This window comes from Lytechinus variegatus, chromosome 12 (assembly GCF_018143015.1).
Source record: "Lytechinus variegatus isolate NC3 chromosome 12, Lvar_3.0, whole genome shotgun sequence".
Classification (NCBI taxonomy): domain Eukaryota; kingdom Metazoa; phylum Echinodermata; class Echinoidea; order Temnopleuroida; family Toxopneustidae; genus Lytechinus; species Lytechinus variegatus.
The window spans coordinates 28367527-28391243 of record NC_054751.1 but is presented as its reverse complement, the minus strand read 5'-3'; the positions used below and the strand labels follow the sequence as shown (position 1 = coordinate 28391243).

The window sequence follows — 23717 nt, the reverse complement described above, 5'->3', positions numbered from 1 at the left end:
GCTGGTCACACCGGGAAACACATATACACCGAAACCGACCTAATCTAATACGTTATTTTCAATGACATACCATCGATTAGTTTGATATCGGTTTCGTTAGTGTGACTGAAGCCTAAATTAATTCCCGCAATATCAAATGAATCTAGCGAAATCTTTGGTAGAAAACATTAGATATACCAGATAGAGCGTATACAGTTCCCATTTACATGGCATGCGATATTGGAAATTGACATGATTGATGTCAGATTCAGGGGAAAATATTTGATTTTTTTTATCAATACAAACTTGAAAAAGTGAATATATTGAATCCAGAATGCAAAATTTTAAGCTCGCTATATTCCATTCAAATCTTCAATATGATAAAGAGTAGTTTTAAATATATTTTTTTCTTATAAAGTATTGCAAAAATAGAAAAACAATACATTATTTCAAGAAAGAAGGTTCTTGAAACAGACAAAAAAGTCATTTGGGTTCGCCACTGCATGGACCTACTACTGGCCACTGTCATGCGATGCAATACAATATGCTATGGTATAAATTGATACAATACTAAATAAATTGACATATTTTCCGTGAACCCCTCCATCATCAAATAGTAAAAAAAAATAAGCTGCCGGGGCGGGGGATCAAATTTTTGTGCATCCCATTTTCATCAACAAAAATCAGCAGAGAGTTTGGTTTCATTTTCATACACAAGCAGAAAACGCCATGATCTACTTGGCAACGATGTACGCTTCATGGCTCACATTTTTGTTTTTCGTCATTAATAATAATAATGAAACGTTTTTGTATAGCGAAAAATACGTAAGCAAAGTTGCATGTCTCTAAGCGCTTTTCACGAAAGGAGTGGAGATGGAGGGGAGAGTGCTGGATTCTTACATTAATTGTTTACAAAATGGTGAATAAATGTGTTTTCAAGCTATTTCTAAACTTTTCGTAAGCCTATATTTCTAGGATATTCTGACATTACTCTATCTCGGCCACTGGCAAAGAAATAGAATCATGAAAAAGGAGTTCTCTAAGACATACTTATTTAACATTCATGCAAATGGCATTTCGGCAGATAAATACCGCAATAATAATAATAGAACAACTTTTCAAGGATTTCAAAGCGCGTTAGAAAAATGAAAGAAGATGAGGGGAAGCTGCTGGTACTTCTATGATGATATTTTTATCAGTTAAATGCGAGTTTCTAGAGAAAATCCACATGGCAAAAATATGATCACCCGACTACTTTCAAGAAAGCAAATGAATGTGGTCAGCCCTTCCCCATTCTGACTTTTCCTCCTTAAAAAAAATTACTTATTATATTATCTTGTCTTGTACTGACCTGTCTCTTGTTTTGTCTTGTCTTCTATGTCTTGTCATTCCCTCTCTCTTTCTGCTTTTTCTGTCTATTGCGCAACATAATACATTCACAGCGAAGACCTCTTTGTGTGAATAGCTTTGCATTTGTTCTGCAATTATGTTTACATCAATATGATTTCGACCTTTTTGTTCCTTCTCTTTTTTCTTTCCTGTATATAAACGCATATATTATATTTTCTTCATTTCCAAGGGGGATCCACACTTTACAAGCTTTGCTTTACAGTGGACCCCCCTCATTTCCATTTATGCTCAATATCATATTGTTTTTTTTTTTGTTTTACGAAGTAACAGTGCTCGTCTGTAAAATTGTACTTGATTTGTATTACTTTGAATTATGTTTTGAACGGAAATGGAATAAAGAATTGAATTGCAATTGAGAGAAATTGCTGACGAGATGACTTTCAACCAACCAAACTTAACGGGCATAGGAGGACCCTTTGGATGTATAATTTCCTTGTTTATGCAGCAACGTCATTGTGTGTCCCAAAAAAAAGGTTGTATAAATTGAGTGATCACGGAAAGGATCCTTTTAAGGAAAGACTTTCGGAGAGATCAAACAAAAATCTGCGGCATAAACAATATACTGATGATGCACATTTTAAAAACAAATGATATACTTCTCTGCTGTCGCTGCTTTGAGCATGGACCTTTGAGAGTGACGTAAGTCGACTGGCAAGCATTATCAATGATGGGTTTGGAAATAACGTAAATGGGCGATTCTATACGTGTCGTACGGGATATTTTGACAACAATTTCTAGTTTCCTAGCCGAATGCTTGGGCAATAAAATATTCTTTTTCGTCATTGATAAAGCTATAGTGGGTAGTCATGTGAAAAACTAATAACCAACACACACACACAAAAAAAATGATTATGGGTAAATTATAGGTGAAAATGTGTGTCGTACGGGACGCAGAAATGTCCCGTACGACACGCAACATTTTAAGCTCTAATATGGACAACATATTTTTGTTGTTTGTCAGTTTTTTTGCATGTCTACCCAGTAGTACCACAAAGCAAATTGAAGTTCTTCGTTCGTTTGGACAGCAGGTTCAAATATGTTGTTAAAATGGCTGATTTTTCTAGCACGGAATCGCCCAAATGCGCAGTTAAAAAGACCAAATTACAGATAATATCTCATACATTTCTATTTTACCCTAACAAAATAATATAGTATAACATTCGAACAAATTAAACCTCAAAGGTATTTGTTACCTTTATCTTTTATTTCGGCTGATTTACTGAACACTACTGTATTTGGTACAATATTCACATTTCAGTTCAAATTCTCTTACTGTAATCATCAACAGCCATATATAACCATTTTTATCATAGTAAAAAAAACACAACATTATTTTCACCTTCACCATGCATTCAAACGATTTTACTTGGAGTCAATGCCGTAGCTACAAAGATAAAAAGAATGTTTGTTTTTTAATAAAACTTCACTCATCTCAATGAGGTTTGGTTTAAGTTTAAGATAACCATTGAACCCATGTGGGCTAAACTATTGATAAAACAAACAACAATCATCCATCATTATCAGTATTACGAACAAAATGAAAATGACAATGCAATGGACAACACCATATCAATTAACATATACGGTTGTGGTTGGTGTATTTTTCATGTTTATCAATAGTTATTTCTCCATTCGGGGAGGGGGATTGTGGATACTTGATTTCATGTGAGAGTGGGACAGGGAATGAGAAGATAGTTTGGACATTGTTTTAAACAACAAAGAGTACCACCTTGAAAACGTCCCAACGAAATAACTCATAAAATATTGACAAGCCCCAAAATGTCATATAACTAAAAATGGGGCATATTTCCATTGTTGACTTCAATATTGACACATGAGGGGCACACACTCTTCAGCACAGAGTGATGATTATAACATTAATTTTCGTAAAAAAATGTAGGCCAAGGAGGAGGGCCATGCCTTCGCGCCCCCCTTGGATCCTCGCTTTTGATCATCCACAAAGGCTTTGGAGTTTACTTCATTTTTTACAATGCCAATTCGAATCCAAATAATGATAGTTTGTTTTTGATTAGTACACAATCTTTACAAGATATAACGTTCCTCTTAATACGTTGTCACCATGACGCAGTCTCCTTAGATACAATATGATAGATTTTCATCATTTTCATTTTCATATTAAAGGTCAAGTCCAGCTCAGAAAAATGTTGATTTAAATCAATAGAGAAAAATCAGACAAGCAAAATGCTGAAAATTTCATCAAAATCGGATATAAAATAAGAAAGTTATGACATTTCAAAGTTTCGCTTATTTTTAACAAAATAGTAATATGAACGAGCCAGTTACATCCAAATGAGAGAGTCGATGATGTCACTCACTCACTATTTCTTTTGTTTTTTTTTATTGTTTGAAATATACAATATTTCAATTTTTACGAATTTGATGATTAGGACCTCCTTTCCTGAAGCACAAAATGTTAAAAAAATGGAATTCCACGTGTTCAGGGAGGAATGAAATTCATTTCGAGAAAATTAAAATATTTTATATTTTATATAATAAAATACAAAAGAAATAGTGAGTGAGTGATGTCATCAGTTCCCTCATTTGCATACCAACCGAGATGTGCATATAACTGTTTTGTGAAATGAAGCGAAACTTTAAAGTATCATAACTTTCTTATTTTACATCCGATTTTGATGAAATTTTCAGTGTTATGCTTGTTGAATTTTTCTCTTTTTATTCAAATCAAGGTTTTGTTGGAGTGGACTTGTCCTTTAACTCGCATATTAACATAAGGTTTACTGTATTATATCCGACGTCATCCTTATAGTATAATGTCGACTATGACTCCTCCTCTTCCTCTACGTTCCTTCGCTTGTTGCCGGCGACGACGACGCTGATCTTATCACTCAACCAAGCCACCTTCTGGATGATCATGTCCTGGGCGAGCGCGATGCACATCGACATGACGGCCATACCGAGGAGAATGAAGAAGATGGACGCTATGAGCTGCTTCTGATCCGCGGGAACCAGGTCACCGAACCCGATGGTGGTGAGGGTGATGAAGGAGAAATAGAAGGCTTCGAAGTAGTTCCACTGCGACTCCCACGCCTGCATCAGCAGCGCCAGAAGACACACGTACAGGAACGCGAATATCAGGATCCCGATGAGAGGTATCTGCGGTTCTTCCGGCTGTGCCTGCTCCCCTTTTCCGATGGCGCCGCCAACCCTCCGTCCACCCTTCTTGCCCTTCTTCCCGGTCTCATGCAGATCGACCCGGTGGATCGGCAACGTCTCGCCATCCTTCGGAACCTCGGGAGGTGGTGACCAGATCTCGTCGATGATCTCCTGTGATCGTCGATCACGCTGATAGAGCATGTCGTCTTCGGGCTCCTCTCCCTTGACACTCTGGACCATGGTGTGCATGCGCCGGTAGGTAAGGGTGGCGCCCTGGGCTAAGAGGGTCCCGATGCTGGCCAGGATGATGAGTAGGAGTGCGATGCCGAAGACCCCGTAGAAGATGCAGAAGATGCGCCCACCGGTCGTGACTGGTGCGATGTTCCCATAACCTGAAGAAAAAACCCAAAATATCATGAGTTCGGATTCTACTTTTAATGAAAAAAATCAAGACTTACAAGTATGATTTTATCGGCGAAACTTAATTATGAACCAATAAATTTTCTTTCTCATTTTCCGTTCCCGCATTCATTTTGTCATCATTCTCGTTTATCCCTATTTGAATTGTGTAAATGACCTGGCGAAAATAAATGTTACTCATTAGGTGGGTGTTTCATAAAGCTGTTCGTAAGTTTTCAGAGCGACTTTAAGAACGACTGGTGAACCTTTCTTACGCGCTAAAGTATTGCCAATGAATAGAATGGTGAACCGTCATGTACTACAAGAAAGGATCACCAGTCGTTCTTAAAGTCGCTCTTAACTTACGGGCAGCTTTATGAAACACCCACCGGGTATAATTCCAAAATATAGCCAATGACAGCATTCACGTATTGTTTAGGTAAGGACTACACCGCAAAACCTATCATAAACATGATTCTCAACTTCTTTTCAACATAATTTTTGTCAAATTCCATGAATATGAGGTTTTAGTTTACCATGATAGACTTATGACCTAATATTTAATGTGTCGACGGGGGGGGGGGGGGTGTTAGTTGGTTCGCTAACTTACACATTATCAGGAAAACTGTTGTCCTGGGGAGAGGGGAGGGTATAGGTAGGGAAAAAAGGTGTGTGTGTCTGAGAGAAAGAGGGAGTGAGAGACAGCGAGAGAAAGAAAGAGGAGGAGGATGACAGTTCATATCTACATTAGATGTTTTGATGTTAGGAAAGATAGAGCGTGATGGAAAAAAAATGACCGAGGGGGGGGGGGAAGGTTGAAGGTATGGAAAAGGGAAGAAAAGGTTAAGAGTATGGGTGGGGGATTATGAGAGAGACAGAAAGAAAAGAGAGAGGATGATAGTTCGGAGCTGCCTTGGAGTCGGCGATGCTGTAGGCAGATGAAAGAGCAATGACATGAGTCGATTAAGACATGTATTTTAATCAAGACTGATGGGATAGATCGATGCATCCTGACGTGAAATGGTAAACCTCCTCTTCTTGTAAAGCTGGTTCACTGGCTTTATACTCTAAGCATCTCAGATAGGCAACAGTCACACCAAGGAGACCGCCTACAAGGCGACCAATGATGTCATTGGAAATAACGTAACGAGGTTAGGTCGGTCTCGAATCGGTCCGTTGATGTGACAGCAGTGTTGGATATACCATGTAAATGCGAAATATTGCATATACATCTATATATGCTCTAAAGGGTTATCTCTTTGGGCTTGAAATGAGTTGCAACCATAGTTAGCGAATCCAGGGGCCCGTCTTCCAAGAGTTGCGATTGATCCGATCAATCACAACTATGGACGACCAGCAACGTCACAAGAAAAAAATGCATGTTTATTTGTTCAAAATGTTTCCTGGATATGACGTAAATTACATAAATTAATTGCTTCTTGACAATTTGGTGTGTTTGCTGTTGTTTACATAGGAAATTTTGAAAATTTTATGTAGAAAAAAATTATGACGCTGATGGATTTCCATAGAGTTACGATTGATTGGATCAATCGTGACTCTTTGTAAGACGGGGCCCAGATTTTGTCAGTTGCAGAAACCTCTCCGTGCGACACGACTGAATACTGAATATTACGGAGTCTCCAAGTAGTTGCATGAAATTGTTCGATTTATCGGAGCATGTTTGGAAACTGCTGCTAGCCTCCGAGGCGTTTTAAAAAAAACTCGAAATTTCGCTCACTCAAGGATTTTTATTTTTATTAACAGAAATTTAGCTCCATATGCAATGTTGCTGAATCCCCTCCAATTATTTGGCCCGTCCCACCACTATGCTTGCTTATCATCTCACTGGTATTAAATCAGGCACTAGAAATACAATAAAGTTAGGATGGTTTCCTGCAGGCTACATACTGGAAGGAGTTTTGATTATCTTCTTTTGTCATTTTGTCCCATTACTCGTTCTTTTCCTCTTGTTTTTTTTTTTTATAGACAATCGATATTTCTAGGAAAAAGAGTGGGGGACATGTGTCTATTTTGATCTTTAACATTTCAACATCTACACTTTTTATGGTGCATGGATATATGTCAGCTTCGAAAGGTAATCCCGGCAAAGATTGGCACATCCCAGCAAATATCTGCACATCCCGGCAAGTACCTGCACATCCCAACTAAGCACATCCCGGCTATAATGATTGGCACAGCATTCTTTCAAGGTCATTTACGTATATTTTGAAGGTTATAGAGCATGACATTTTCATTATAAATGATTCACCTTCTTGATAACATCATTAGATTCTTACTTACCACTCTATCCAGCCCCTTCAGTAAAAAAAATGCAGAAAAAAAGAAAAGATGTTTAAAATGTCACTCCAATAACTCTAACAACAAGTTGATTGAACTTTAAAAAAATTGTTGAAACTTTTTTTGAAATTGTTGAATCTTTTTGAAACACGTCACTCTAACAACTCTAACAAGTTGTCTGAACTTTAAAAAAAATGTTTAAACTTTTTATAAACTGTTGAAACTTTTTAACATCTCGCTGAGCGTTGGTCATGTGGAAGGTGAATATGTTAATCATCTCTTGTAGTTCTCATGGAAAACCATTTCCAACGGCGCCCGAGAGAAGACTAGGGCTGCTTTCCAGCGATCGCACTCGTAATGAGGATTTGTCTATGTGCATTCCTATCGTTGTTTTGGCGGAATACGGGTGATGGCGTACCCGGAACTTTATAAACAATCGAGGGGTTACATCCAGGATCCTCACTTAAGAAAGCGTGTTTATTGGGTGGAAGATGTGGGGAAGGGGGCAATTAATGCCCATATAAGCAAATGTGAATTTTTAAATCCTGACACAAAACTAATATAACACTAAATATTGTCGGTAATCAGCTTTGAGAGGGAGGAGGGATAGGGAGATTTGCACCCACATCGCGAAGGATACGCCCGTGTCTACGATTGCAATGTTTCCTCGGGGGCTCATATTTCCGTGTAATTTGTCAGTCTGTTTCGGAATAGAAACAGTTCTATACCACCATGTAAATCCGAGGTGAACCTCATTAATGATTGGATGGCATCAGTAGGCCTGGGGTCATTCTCTTTCTGCGGAACTGACATTTTGGTTCTCTTGACATCACTTTTGATCGCGTTTTAAAGTGCCCTCCTAGTAGGTTCCCACTCCAAGTCATGATGTGTTACAAGTTTTTTTTTCTGATCAATATTGAAAGAATCGACAGATGAACGCATGGAAATTGGGATAAAGCCTTCTACAGTTTACCACGTTGACAAGTGAGACACAGTATAGTCAGGCAGCATATGTCATGATTTACCGGCTACTTCGACAAATTGGCTAAGTCTGATTTTTCACTTTTATGTGATTGGTGACATCACAAGGATCAACTTTCAACTTGGTGACAAATTTCTAATGGTCATCTTGACCATGTGAGGGGTCAAAATGGGGTCAATAGCTGTCAATTTTTGGAATTGCCCCGATTGTGTCGAGTTATACATCGAATTGTTTGTCTGGTTATACTGAACAAAAAACTGTACACAATCATATACTCTTGACCTCCCGTAAAAAGTTATGACCGGAAATAGCAAAAGGTCAACGAACTTTCGTTACATTGTATATATGGCAAATTACACTGAAGGTGTTAAGAAAGCTATTTTCCGGGGGGTTCTTTCTTTTCTTTTTCATGTTTGTACTTTTTTTATTTTCGATTTTAATAAGTTAACCTTCAGAGGTCCTTATCCAGAAGATATTATGGTCAAGACAAGGTCAGGGAAAGGTCAAAAGGTCAACATGTAGCTAAAATACACTAAAAGCGACTAGAATCGTAGAAGTCTCATTTTTTATGGGTTCTTTATTTTGAAAAGTCTGTATCTATAACATTAAATAAATTAAGATGCTTATTTAGGAACAAAATAGATTAACAGAGATAGACGTCGAATGCGTTTAGTGTGGTATCATGGTATTGCAGGAATACCTTGAAACAACTTGACAAACCCTTATGCCCTTAAAATCTTATCATCTTCATGATGTAATAAGTGCAACCAGCTCTTTCCGAGTTTCTTTTTTAAGGAAATCAATTTAAGTTCAATTCATTTTCAATTTAGTCTTTGATATGTAAAGAAACATTTCCTTCATTGCTTTGTCAGAATATTTCAATCAACAGAAATTATTGTATTGTAGTAGGGTATAAGTGTAATACTATGTTAACAGAATAAACATCGATTGACCAGTGCCCCAGCTCCTAAGAAAGATGCATAACATTTCATTTGGATTAACTTAAGAATAAGATTATGAGGTTTGGATTGAGGATGATATGATAAGTTGGGCTCCAATTGCTCCTTAATTCAAAATGTGTGACGGTTATAGTATTTCTGACAAAGAGGCAACATCAATCATGCAGCCATGCGTATTGTACTGTTGTAGAAGTGTATGTCAATTAAGCTGATGTGATTATATTCTGACCATTACTCGATCTCTGGAGCCAAGAAGGACTACACAATTCTGGTGTTGTGCTGTTCTGAGCTAATCATCGGGGCCGCTTTTGCATATTGTAAAGAGAAATTTATAGATTTCGTGCATACTTTTGGTCAATTATTATGTATCTTTCAGTAAAAAAATATGCAAGTTTTCACAATTTCTGGGGGCCGCTGCCACCTCCGCCCGCTGCGGCATGGCCGTGGTTTACTTCAATGAAATTTGATGTGATTATTCTTTCTGGCAACATCCAGGTAGTTCACAAAGTAGGAGAGAAAAAAAACGAGAAAAGAACAATCAGCATCTATGCATATCACTATCGTGAGAACAGGTATTAAGTTTAGATTCACGTGGTATGCTCTGGAAAAAAAACACTGGATAAAATAGTAGGCCTAAAAGCCGTGTTAATGACAGCACAATCAGAAATATTGTGCAGTCCTTTTTGGCTCCAGAAATGGTCAGAATTTATCAAATCAGCATAATGGACAATAACGATTACAATGAGCATGCCTGAAAAATGTTGCCTCATTTTAGAAATAGTAGAACCGTCACTCGTTCCAATCAATCAACAATTGGAGCCCAACTTATCATATCATCCTCAATCCTAACCTCATTTTCTTATTCGTAAGTTAAGTCAAATAAGATGTTGGGCATCTTTCTTTGGAGTTGGGAGCACTGATCAATCGATGTGTTTAGTATAGCATAGTATTACACATATACCCCAGTACATTACAATATTTTCTGTTGATTAAAATATTCTGTACAAAGCAAATGGATGAAATGTTTCTTTACATATCAAAGACCGGTAAATTGGAAATGAAAAGAACTTGAATTGAGTTCCTAAATCAAGCAACTCGGAAAGAGCTGGTTGCACTTATAACGTCATAAAGATGATACGATTTTTATAGGTTTTGTCAAGTCGTTTCAAGGTATTCCTGCAATAAACCATGATACCACACTCAAACTACTCGACGTCTATCACTGTTTATCTATTTTGTTCCTAAATGAGCACATTTTACCCCCTTTTTATCTAATGGATAATGCCTTCTGAGACTTTTCAAAATGAAGAACCTACTTCTAAATTCAAACCGCTTTTATATTGCATTTTGGCTACCAATGAAAGTTTGTTGACCTCTTGACCTTTCCCTGACCTTGTCTTGACCCTTAATATCTTCTGGATAACGACTTCTGAAGATGAACTTATTAAAATAAAAAATAAAAAAGTACACACATGCAAAACAGAAAAAAACGAAAATATTAGCTTTTTATCACCTTCAGTGTAATTTGCCATATAATATACAATGTAACGAAAGTTCGTTGACCTCTTGACATTTCCCGGCATAACTTTTTAATGGGAGGTCAAGAGTATATAGTTGTGTACAATTTTTTGTTCAGTATAGCCAGACAAACAATTTGATATATGACATATTATAATCGGGGCAATTCCAAAAATTGACCCCTATTGACCCAATTTTGAACCCTCACATGGTCAAGATGACCATTAGAAATTTGTCACCAAGTTGGAAATTGTTCCTTATGATGTCACCAATCACATAAAAGTGAAAAATCAGACTTAGCCAATTTTTCGAAGTAGATGACATATGCTGCCTGACTAGTAGATAGTAATATGATGCAAATCCAATAAAAACCACCTTTTGCACGCGGGAACGCTTACGCATTTCGTGTTCCTATTTTTCATGCCAATATACTTTAAAGTAGGGAATAAGGTGGTGCTCTGTATGAAAACACGAGGGACACATCAACGAAACTGGCTGTAAACGGTAATTCGTTGGAAATAACGTAATAATAGATCTGGACGGTCTAAAATCATTCTTATTGGTAATTCATTGGAAATAACGTAATAGTAGACTTGATGGGTCTGAAAAAAGTCGCAGTAAATTCGTCGGGGGGGGGGTAATGTAATCTCAGAAAAAAATAGGTTGGTTGTCATCTGAACCTACCAACCGTTGGTTAAAAGACATTGCATGTCAAAGAAATTAAGATTTTATTAAACCAACCGTTGGCAAGTTCATGTTAACCGACTAGGGATTCCCATGTATACCGTCGAGCGGAGTCGCGCCATGGAAGCTAACGTCATCTGCCGTAGACTCCCTTCAATGACGAATAAGCAAGGGTCTTGACCCTGGCCATAATTTGTTCTGCAGAGAATGCAGCTTTAAATTTCAGATATGGGTCAGACGAATATTATCATGTACTTGGCTTGAGATCAAGCGAGTTTGCCGCAGTAGGGTTTCTGAATGGTTAGATTACTGAATCATGTCCCTTATTCATTGCCAAAGCGAAGAGCAATAGCAGGCCAGATCCTCTCGACTCTTACTTGATGTAATTTGTCAACTGAATTAATAGTATCAACAAAGGAAACGTCCCTATGAACGATCATCGAGAAGCCTTTTTTTAACTAGTACATCAGTTTGGAAAAGGGTATTTTTATTGCTAATAAATCATGGACTGATGATGATTACATCTTTGTTCATAAACATGAAAGATATGAAAGACATGAAAGACACGATTACATAAGTATCCTTTATTAATGTCGTGATGCTTGACTAATTAAACTATTTAATTATTTTTTATGAGATGTGAATAATTAATTGAATAGATAGATTTAAGCTATAAGGGGGAAAAGAACGATGTGAATATAATTACATATCAGTTTATTTTAAGGTATTACTTAAGGCATTTCCACCATAAAGAAGAAGACCCCCGCCCCAGTAACAGATTGAAGTATGAATAAATCAAAATGATTCAATAAATAAAAAAAAGATTGATAAATAAACAAATAGATTAATTAATCAAACAGTAAAAAAATCACAAATGAGTAAATTATAAAAGTAGGCGAAGGCGGTCTATTGACATTATGGAAGTAAAAAGTTGAGTAAAACCTCAGTCACATTTGCAGCCGTACGGTGAGTCGAAAACAGCCATTTTATTCATTTTTATTGAAACCACCTATGTCGCTGATACCCAAAAAAAACGTTGCTTTCGACTCGACATCCGCCTTAGAGGGAATGTGACTGTATCTATAAGAAATTTTAAGTGGAGGGTGACCTGCAAAGAGTTTATGAGGATGTTTGTTTGCGCCGGATGAGTTTGCAATGACGTACTTCTGGGGACATTTTATTTCACCCGTCAACCGAGGACATCTTACTACCGCGGACTTCCCCGGTTCAGATAACCATATCAGACAATTTCTCATCTCATTTCAAACCGTTTCATATTTTAAATTCATGATTTAATAAGTTCCCGTTCAGCCAAACTTAAGCTGTGTGTGAGGGCGATAGCAAGGGTCCTCGGTTAGTGAACTATGCTTGTGTATGTCCAAAAATGAGCCATGTTGAGTTGATTTGGAGTTTTAGAGTGTATGAGACCGAGCACACACGCCCTCACATTTGCGATTAATGATTAGTGAGTCTCCGACTGTCAAATTACGAGACGGATGTGTGTAAGGGCTTGAGGATGAGGATGTGTGTGGGTGTGTGTGTGTGCAAGAAGGAAGGTGCGTGAGGGCTTCACGTTAAAGCAGAAGAAATATCGGGGGAGGGAGACAGATCTGTTAAGCGTGAGAGAAATACAGACTGAACGAAGGTGAGAATGAGAAGTGGATTCAAAGGAGGAGACTGGAGAAGAAACAGAAAAAAGAAGATAAGTAATGGAGGAGGAGGCGGAGGAGAGGTTGGTTGAGTAAAATAAGAAAAAAGGACATTGTGCATACTCAGTATTATGCAATGATGATAACCCCGCATAAGTATCAAGATGAAGAGGAAAAAAGAAATATTGTAAGGACTCGCTGATGATGGTGATGATGATGATGAACATGATAGCTCTGACAAAGATGATGATGTTGATGATGATAATGATGCTCGTGATGAAGATGATAATGAGATGACAATGATGAAGAATAGTGATAGTGATGATGACAATGATGATGTTGAAGAAAATGATAGTATTGACAATGATGATAATGACGATAATGATGATGACGATGATGATGTTGTTGGTGGTAGTGGTGGTAGTTATGTTTTGGTGGTTGTGGTCATGGTGTTGTAAGCTGCGCGGCGGTGGTTATAGCGACGAAAGTGTCGGTGCTGCTGCTGATGATAATCACGATGATGGTGACGATGAAGTTGCTGATGATGGCTATGTTTTGAAAATTAGTGGTTGTGATATTGGATATGGTGGTAGTAGTAAAGATGATGGGAATGATCGCGATGGTGGTAGTGTGAGAACAAGATAAATAGGGGGTCAAAGACTTGCCTATCGTCGTCAAGATGGTGGTTGCAAAGAACATGGCGCCGTAGAAATTCCACTTTGCACTGAATTCATCCTTGTCCATGACCACGCCCAGTTGATCTTCGTACCCCTTGATGTGCCTACTTGCCCTCCTCCACCACTGGTCCTCATCAATTTCACCCCAATGAGAAATATTATACAACTTGTCGATGAGGAGCTCCCTGAACATCAAATGGATTTAAAAAGAAGATAATCAAGAAAGTATCAAGAATCATTGAAGATAATCATGAAAGTATTTTTGTTTCAGCTGTTTGAAATCGGGACACCGCAAATTATGTTAACCCATCGGTCCAAGAACGCATACTGAATAAAGGACTTCTGTTACAATATTGAAAGAGTCTTGTTTTTTAATTCTTCTAAAATATCTAGAATGACTGATGTGTAAATATTATTAATATCAACAAGTACAATGTCACATTTTATATTATCTCACACCCTAATTCCCAGCAGTTATAGTGACCTGGGTTTTTCTTTTGTACTATAATCTCATTAAGATGCGAAAAAGAGTACTTTCAACCAATACAATTCTTCATGAAAATGACGTTTATGTCGCAGTCACACCACGAAAGTCGACTCCAGGCCGATCATACCTCTCAATTGACATACCATCGGGTCAGTTTGGAGTCGTTCTTGCTAGTGTGACTGGCCGTGTGAGTAAGTAGAGTCGAGCTACAACCTACCTGTACTCGGAGCGTTCAAGCCGAAGATTCTCCACCGCATTGGCTTCGGCGGGGCCCTCCAACGCCTGAAACACCCAAGCTCCCATGCACGTGTAGAGGATGAGACATACGATGAGACCACCGTTGGTCAAGCAATAGTGGAGAGCGACCCGGAGCATTGAGGGCTCCTCCTGAACCATCTGAACGGGAGGCAACTCCTCCTCCTCCTGTCCCCGGCCTCCATAACCAGAATAACGGTAGTCATCATCGCTGGTAGCCGCGCTCTGTCTCCAGTTGTAATCTCCCATTTTGGGGTTATCGTACTTGCCCGATGCTGGGTGTATTTATCCTAAAAATAATCATAATATACATGTTCAGAGAAATTCCGATCTTGTTGAACACGTTAAACCTAAATTAACATCAATATGTTATCAAATTATGTATAATAAACTAAATGCATGGCATAAAAATTGTATAAAACGTGATGTGAAGAATTTCAATTTTGATATCATGACGACCTATTTCTCATAAACACAAGCAGCAAAGAAACCAAATGAACATAAACAAGAAAAAAAGGTACCAAAATATAATTATCTAACAATAATCAGTTAATAATAATCAATGAATTCGGTAAAATACGGGTGAAACGTGGCGCCTATTATACCTAACAGTAGTTTATAACGCATAAAATTTGAGACATAGTATCATATGAAATATTAGATGACAATATCTTCTGCGAGCCCGACGTGACTCGATTCACTCGAAGCATCGCTATTAAAAAAATGCAAGTCATAAACCAACAACCTCTGAGAAAATTGAAGAATTTTGTGATGGGAGGATGTTTATCCTGTCAAATCGATTTTATATACCATTCATATCTAACCTTCGTAAAAACAACTGTCAACAGCGGCTCGTCTCCCAAAGATTCCCGCGCTTGGTTAAAACGAAAATTGGTGCTTCGTTTGTCGTCTGCTCCGAGTTAATGACTGGAAAAGAGCAATAGCAGACGATGCGGGAAAATTCCTCACGACTCGTTAATTTCACCAAGGAGTGATTGATGCACGCTTGAACATCAGCATCATCTAAGATACATACTTGGCCGAATAACTTTGCTATCATAGGTTACATCTTCCAAAGACTCGAGATGATGAAGCGATAAGAACAAGTCGCCTGGATATAGATCTCTCCTAGAATTCTAGATTCCTCCAAGGTAAATCATTGATCCAACATTTGCCGTCCTGATGATAGAAAAAAAGGCAAGCGAATAAAACAAAACATTAAACAACCGAAGATGTATACAAACTTATGCGACCTCAAAGTTAGTCACTGCATCGGCATTTGAGAATGCGAATGCGTTCACCGTCTACTGCGTGTGGGACTAGACGGGAGGAGTGTACGCCACACTCAAAATGTCACAGTTCATCATGTCGCTACTACTCGCAAACCTAACTCGCGGTTAGTTTACAGGGTGGGTGCAGCGAAAGGGTTAAAGACAAGCCGAACTTCGAATACTTCCCGTGTTACTAGCTGCACATCAATTACAACCATTCCAATTATTCCGCCGGGAGTTGGTTCAAACTCTCATCTACTAGGCTTCGGCCTGATTGGATGCGTGGCTGCGGGGTGCTTAACTCCATTCACCATTTTGAAGTAATGATAAACTGCATGTAGGCTGTCGAAGTATGATCATAATTATTTTAAATTGGAGGTAGATCAACATGCATACGTATAACTGAAAAAAAATCACCCAAGACTCAACCGACATGATAACAGCTAATGTATGTAGTCTTTATTAAACATGCAGCTATGGAAAACGCAAACCCATGATCAGCACAGGAATGGATCAGCAGAACACACACACACGAATTTTTGAATAAATTGAAACTTTAAAGCTTTTAAACGTGTGTTTATATGAAAAATGAGCCACTTTCATTTTCCAATATGTCGTGCCGTTCGTCGCGACAACCTGGAATATTCGCCTTCGCCTTGTATTTACCAATATGGATATGAAATTAGAAGATAACGAAAATGCCTTCTCATATACCCACCTTCTCGTTCGCACACATACACACAAATTCCCATCCTAACTCCAAACACCATATGATAAACCCGCTTATTAACATTAGTATTTTACTAACACACACCCATACCCGAACCCACACAAGCCCATACCCACGCATGGTCATTTTATTTCAACATTTTTTTTAGGGATTCCATCCAAAATCAATTAAAGAAACACACTAAAAGATTACGACAGAATTTACAAATCTACATTTCGTATTCAGCAGTCTACAAAAATGTTTAATAAGAACTGTAGCAAATAATAATCGAATGAAATGCTTAGAGATGTAATTGTATTCTTAAAAAAAAGTACGCCCCGATCCTTGATGTAAACCTTCTAATTATAATAATTCATCATCATGGATGATCTGCTGTAAAACCAGCTTGAACATGATATCGACGAACCCCGCATTGCATTTTTCATCATACAATGAAACGAAATCATATTCTCATACGATACTATCTCTCACACACCCAAACTATATCTCTCACACACCCAAACTGGGCGTTGTGGCGTGTGCCTGTAATCCAATGTAAGTTGGTAGTTACTGATGCAGAGGTCCGAGGTTCGAGCCCTGCCTTGTCACGTCTTTCGGATAGTGACGTTACAGGTCGGTCCCAGACGGAAAGGTTACACAAACACTTCTCAAGATGACACCGACCCAAGACAACTTTTGATTCTCCTTTTCCTCATCTGACGGGCTTCAAGAAGGCCATATTATAATGAAGTGTCCCCCCTCTCTTCGATTATCATAGCTCCTGAAGCTCACGCACACTCATCCTCCTAAATATTGCACAAAATTGTGGAAATGAATATCTGATGATCTAACGTACTGTCTTTGAAGTAGTTTTGGCTTCTAGTCTTGCGTTTAATCAAACTCTAATATGAAGTGGCACACCTAACGAAGAATTAATTATTTTTATTTTCCAATTTAATATTATTTCTAAATAAATTTTTATTTTCATACCCTTGAAATCAACTCAAATTTTTGCTATTGTTTTAGTCTCCATTTCAATCCAATTGATATTTGAATTTTTAATTGTCTAATATTCATCACTTTTTAATATTGTATTTCTTTTTTGTTCTATTTTATTATATTTAATGAATTTTTATGTACACTTGCTCTTTAAAATTAATTTATTTTCTATTTACATTGTAAATTGTAATTGTTTGCTTTTATCCATGACTTGTGAACGTTTTTTTGTAAACATGTTAATTTTAGCCTTCTGGCTTTGTAACATGTATTGTTTTTATACGAAATAAGCCATGATTGAATTGAATTGAATATGTTCATTCATGACTATCTAGATGCACTCAGGCCGAATTTGAAATTATATTCACACTACAGAAATAACAAGGTTCGGAATTGTTTGAAAACATGACCACTCATTCCCCCATTCAAAAGGAGCAAACAATCCATTGCTGATCAAAATATTCAAATTGCCATATTCAAGATTTGATTTCTATGCATACAATAAGATTATAATATGGAGTTGTAATGCATACACAGAATAATTTAGTTAAGAGCTGATATCCTTTCGAAAGGCAAAAAAAGTGATTTGCTGAGAAATATTCCTCGATAGGACCTTCACATTCGAATCGAAACCGCTCTGTAAATGAATAGTTAGAAACTGTTGAGTGTTTTTTTGTCACATATATAGTTACAACAAGATCAATGACAGTTTGAAATTCTTCGCTTTTGTTTTCTTTAAAAATCTTATGATATCAGTTTAGTCATTATAATACCATAACTTTCATAAATCGAAAGTTAACGTCTCCACTTTCATCATATTAATAATCATTATAATTGAACTGAAATTAATAAATATCTCAAATAAAACCAATCAGCCATTGATAGATGGTAGTCAATTTGTCTTTATTTGTATTTATCTTTTGCAGCAACACAGTATTATGAAAGCAATTTATTGTCGACCAGAAACAGTTCAGGACCATTATTTACCTCGTTTTGACGTGATAAAAAGTTGATACTGTTTTAGTTTTGGATTATTAGATATCTAAAAAAATATATAACTAAAAGAAGGAGAAAAAACACGAAACCACATGGCGGATGGCTTTGCCCATTTATAATCGTCTTGAAAGGCTAATTGGTACAATGGTGAAAGAAGATTTGAATTTGTCTCGATTAGGTCTAAAATTAGTAATGAGAGTGGATGTGATTACAAGATTATGATTGATTATTATTAATTGATTAATCAAAAGACTTTCGACTGAGGGAGGAGGTTTTTATATATATATATATATTACCCAATTAAAAGATATCATTTTGCTTCGATACAGAGGGGTGGCCTACCTTATGGACCTCGGTTTACCAGACGAAGTATTATTATCAAGACATTTAAAGTCCATCCCCTGTATACTCAAACTTGTCATTCTGATGTGATGTTGTTTCATTTACGTGCGAGATCTGATCACTCAGGAACAATCAATTCTGACCAAAAGAAAAATTACGAATACTAGTACTTCACTTCAATATTTTATCTGACTTGCAGTACGATTCGATCGGAGTCTTTCCCTCTTCGGTAATACAGAAAGGTAACATTCACTCGTTAATCGTAGCCATTTTTATATCAAAGTATTGATGAATTAGCCGCATCTACACCCTGAGGAAGTTCATCCGATAAGGGCTACCTTTTATAGATAACATAGATATATTCAATAATTCAATCACACCATTTCTCGCGTGAAATTCCGACGTTCTTTTTTTCAAATATCTTTGGACTAACAACTGCTGGTTCCATTCACTGAAAATCATTTCTCTATTAAATTATAGAGCTATGATAGCTAACACACAATTTCTATTTATTTTTTTAATGGTAAATTGAAAAGTCCCATATTGCGTTATAAAAACGTTTCTTTTAATTATTTTACTGCAGCCAGGGTTTAGTGATTCGCATCCGTCTTGCCTGCAATTAATCTGCATTAATCTTTTTTTTAAATCTTATTTTTTGTTCATTGTTCGCCGTCTCGTGAACATGATGAAGAGATAAAATTCTTTCCTTTTTATGGTAAAGAAAAGCTTTCCATAAACCGTTGAATAAAATACATTTGTTCATTCTAGATTGCCTTTCACAATATGGGTGGATCGGGGTTGACGAGGCTCTTACCAGTGCTGTCCATGGCAGTCTGGGCGTTCGCAGACGTGCCTTACCAATATGAAACATCGGGAGGCAACCGCTCAGACCATCCAGGCGTCACATCTGTCAATTGTTCACTGGGTTCTTCTATGAAGAATATCTCATGCGCTGGTCTTGGTCTCCAGGATGTCCCACAAGACCTTATTCCTGATGTGGAAGACCTCGACCTATCATTTAATCATATCCGATACCTCTCAAACTCCTCGTTCAGTCCTTACCGTCGTCTCAGAATTCTATCGTTATACTCTAATCATTTGAGACAAATGTCTATTGGGTGTTTTTACGCCATACCGAACCTTGAAATGCTAGACCTAGGAAATAATGATCTACGAACGGTAAGATCCGACATGTTCAAAAAATCAAAGACACTGGTTAGTTTAAGCTTCTATAAGAATATGGCCTTAGAATTCATCCCAAATGACATTTTAAGTTGGCTTCCTAAACTGAGGACACTAAACCTTGGTTTAACTTTTATATCCAGAATAAACCTCAGTAGCTGTAGTTCTAAGACTCCTGAACTGGACATAAATTTGGAGAACACATGGATTGCGAATATTACAAATGACACGTTAGCCATTAACTGTGAGATAAATTCACTGTCTATCAAGCAGAAATTGATACCTACCTCGGTGACTGAACCATGCACTATTGCTTCACTGCACTCCAGGATATTCTCTTTCAGCTCTATTATGGTCTCCGTAGAACAATGGAAGCCATTCTTCACAGGCATTGCCAACTCAAAAATCGAGGAGCTTTTTTTACAAGATAGCCGCATCGAGGAAATTGATCAAAGCTATTTTGAACCTCTGCAAAACAAGGAGCTTCAGATCCTTGATCTTAGTCACAACAGTTTCCGTAACATCACAAATAGTGGATTCCTAGAACTTCCGCTTGTCCATACCCTTATTCTTGATTATTGTCAAATTAAAGAAATACATCCCGAAGATTTTACAAAAATGAAAGGATTGCGTGTACTTCATCTGAATTTCAATCGGATTTATTACATAAATGATTACAACGGTAATGTGACATGGGACATTGATCTTCAAGAACTGTACCTCGCATTTAACTCTCTGCATAGTATTCATTTAAAATCTTTTGAAGGGTTGAATAGTTTAAAAATTTTGGATTTGAAGGGTAATACATATTTAGAACAGGTGTTCATCGCCCCGTCCACAGGTTTATGGAGCCTCCAGAGTTTAGATTTATCTCAGACAAGTTTAGATTTACGATTTATGCTCCCAACCTACAAAGTTTCATTTCAAATGATTGTGAAGAATACTTCTCCATTTATTTGAGTGAATTGGGAATGCTCTTTAATCGCAGTAAATTATTTCTTGAAAATGTTTACTTGGAAAATAACGATCTTTGGGACCTTAGGTATAGCATTGATGGAAGCTTTGTTTCCGTGTTCCAAGGTTTAAGGAAACTAAAACTACTTGATGTGAAGAAAAACCCACTAAAATATCTGAAAGCTGGATTATTCACAGATCTGCAGTATCTTCAAATATTGGATCTAAGCTATTGTGAACTCTCTTATCTTGAATCAAAGGCATTGGAAGGTCTTCAACGTCTTAAGAATTTACATCTTCAGGGTAATAACTTGCATGAGCTTCCAAGTAGATTGTTTGAAAATACCGGAGAGCTAGCGATGATCCACCTGGAGGAAAACATACTGAGATATCTTGATGGTGATCTCTTTGTGAATTCATCAAATCTTCGAAATTTGACTCTCCAAGGAAATCGATTGAGTGGATTTAATCGTAGTACCTTTGCGCCCCTATTTGATCATCTATATTCAATAGATATTTCGAAAAATGAGGTTGTATGTACGTGTGATATAAAATGGCTTCCGGTCTGGCTGTCCGGGTCCATCATAGTTTTGAATGAAAATGACACTAGGTGTTCCCCTGCTTCTCTTGAAGAGCTCAAAGAAAAGCCATTGATGTCATTTAAACCAGCCGAATTGTGTGTCCAAGACATCGGTCTTTACTGCTCTCTACCTATCGTAACAATTTGGATATTCATGGTTTTGGCCTTTGCATATCGCTATCGATGGTTTTTGAAATATAAGTTATTCCTCATGAAACTGGCAGTCATTGGATATCGGCAGATCCAGGATGCTCGAGACTTTGATCAGTATGAATTTCATTTAAACGTGATGTTTGCAGAAGAGGACGAAGCGTGGGTAAGAGATCGCCTCCGTCCAGTCTTAGAAGAAATGCTTCCTGATCATAACAGAAATATCTTCGGCGATAATGATCTTCCTCTGGGTATGCATTACAACGAAGCCGTTGATTACGCTGTAGAAAATAGCTACAAGACAATTATTTTAGTCAGTAGAGCTGCTATCCAGGACAACTGGTTTGTTATCAAGTTTCGGATCGCTGCTGATCAGGTCAATGACTCTCAGCTAGAGAGCGTAGTGGTGGTCTTTTTGGAGGATATTCCGGGAGACGAGCTTCCATTCTTGGTGAGGCTGTATCTTAGTGTTCGTCAACCATACCTTGGTTGGGAAGAGGATGAAAGGTTTCAAGAGTACTTCTGGCAAACACTGATCAAGATGCTGACCGTAAATCTAAGGAGCAATAATGCAATCCCATCAGAGTAAAACTATTCATTATCATGTGTGTGAAGTTATATAAGTAAAAGAGTTGCCAAAGCTGCTGTACATGACACTTCACACATTTGTATACTTTCTCCCATACGTGTACTGTATCAAAGCAATAGCTTTGATCCAGCTGAGGCATGGCGGCTTGCCATTGTTCAAAACCCACCTTCACCCGACAAAGGAAATTATAATTGGTATAGTGTCGAAAATCTGTCTATCTGACGGTCAATCGGATCGGGGTCGCCTTGCCACTAACCCGGCTCTGTGGTCTAGTGGTTAAGGCACCAGCGTTCAAAGCTGGGGGCCCGGGTTCGATTTCCGGCAGAGACATTTTTCGGCATCACCAAAGGGTATATAGCTCACTGAAACCTTGATTTAAGCTCCTCCTACCATTGTTCTCTTCATCCATTTCTTTCACAATATATATACATATATGTATATATATATATATATATATATATATATATATATATATATATATATATATATATATATATATATATATATATATATACACATACATGTATACCTTTTTTAGTTCTTTTTTTAATTTCTTTAATTGCAACTCAACTTTCTTGCAAAATTACGTTTGATTTGCGATTGATTGTATGTTTCTTGCAACGCTACATTAGTGTGATGAAATATTATTCTGCAGTAATACTGTTTCATATCATATTTTCAAAATCTCTTATTGCTAAATGAACCCCCTGGAATATGCTGCTTTGTGTACTGTAGAAAATACCTTTTCAGTATATTTTAATCTTTTCTAGTATTATTGATAACAGTGTATTCTTATAATCCTGGATGTTTATGTTCTTTGATGTAAATAACTATTCACATCTTTGTAGTGTAATTTTTTATCACATTGCATGCTCGTTATTTTTATTTTTATCACATGGCTATTCTATTTTATAAGCCTTGGGTTTAAACAGTATACTGTAACTAAACACGAATTCTAAATAAGAATATTAATTGCAGTGTATCATTTTTTTTTATTAGGCATCTTTATCGATATGATGAAATTTTATTCAGCAAGCAGACAATTTCAATACTTAAACACTTTAAATAACTTTAAACATAAACTGAGAATAGTAACTGAAGGAGATAAACATTTGGTTCAGTATGTATTACAGATCACTTAACTAAAAGATGCATTTATTCTTCTTTCGCCTAGAAGCATTCTTTTTCAACACTAGTTTTCAACAAAGCCAAGAATTTCCTGATAGAAAGACGAATTGAAGATGATTAAACTTTCACATCACAGATAATTTGTAGGACGATCCCTTGTTATTCTGGTTTATCGGAGTAAAAGTAAGAATTAATTCTCACTGTAATTAATACGCGAAGACTATGACGTTAAATGGGAATGAAACCTTTGGAACAAGTAGGATTATGTCGAAACATAAAAATCAAGGAATAAGATGAAAGAAAGTTTGAGCAAAATCGGACAAATAATGAGAAAGTTATGAGCATTTGAATATTGCAATCACTAATGCTATTAAGATTCTCCCATTGG

At 37.1% G+C, this 23717-nt stretch overlaps 2 protein-coding genes across 2 annotated transcripts; one reads left to right on the top strand and one right to left on the bottom strand.

The window, feature by feature from the left end:
- Positions 1-4095: 4095 nt before the first annotated feature.
- On the bottom strand, positions 4096-15901 carry LOC121424665 (potassium channel subfamily K member 15-like). Its single transcript, XM_041620403.1, has 4 exons — positions 15257-15901; positions 14395-14722; positions 13679-13875; positions 4096-4916 (listed from the first exon to the last, which is right to left on the bottom strand). The coding sequence occupies exons 2-4, from the start codon at positions 14679-14681 to the stop codon at positions 4189-4191; spliced, it is 1212 nt and encodes a 403-aa protein (XP_041476337.1). The 5' UTR covers positions 14682-14722; positions 15257-15901; the 3' UTR covers positions 4096-4188.
- Positions 15902-20899: 4998 nt separating this feature from the next.
- On the top strand, positions 20900-22287 carry LOC121425360 (toll-like receptor 3). Its single transcript, XM_041621386.1, has one exon. It carries the CDS (start codon positions 20900-20902, stop codon positions 22199-22201), a length of 1302 nt encoding a protein of 433 aa, XP_041477320.1. The 3' UTR covers positions 22202-22287.
- The last annotated feature ends 1430 nt before the right edge of the window (positions 22288-23717 follow it).

Bases quoted from the DNA above. Each gene is read 5' to 3' on its own strand.
- LOC121424665 (XM_041620403.1), bottom strand. From the start codon at position 14,681: ATGGGAGATTACAACTGGAGACAGAGCGCGGCTACCAGCGATGATGAC. The intron at 13,876-14,394 runs GTAGGTTGTAGC...TTTGATGTTCAG, and splicing joins CTTGAACGCTCCGAGTACAG to GGAGCTCCTCATCGACAAGT. The intron at 4,917-13,678 runs GCAAGTCTTTGA...TTTTTTCTTCAG, and splicing joins CACCATCTTGACGACGATAG to GTTATGGGAACATCGCACCA.
- LOC121425360 (XM_041621386.1), top strand. From the start codon at position 20,900: ATGCTCTTTAATCGCAGTAAATTATTTCTTGAAAATGTTTACTTGGAA.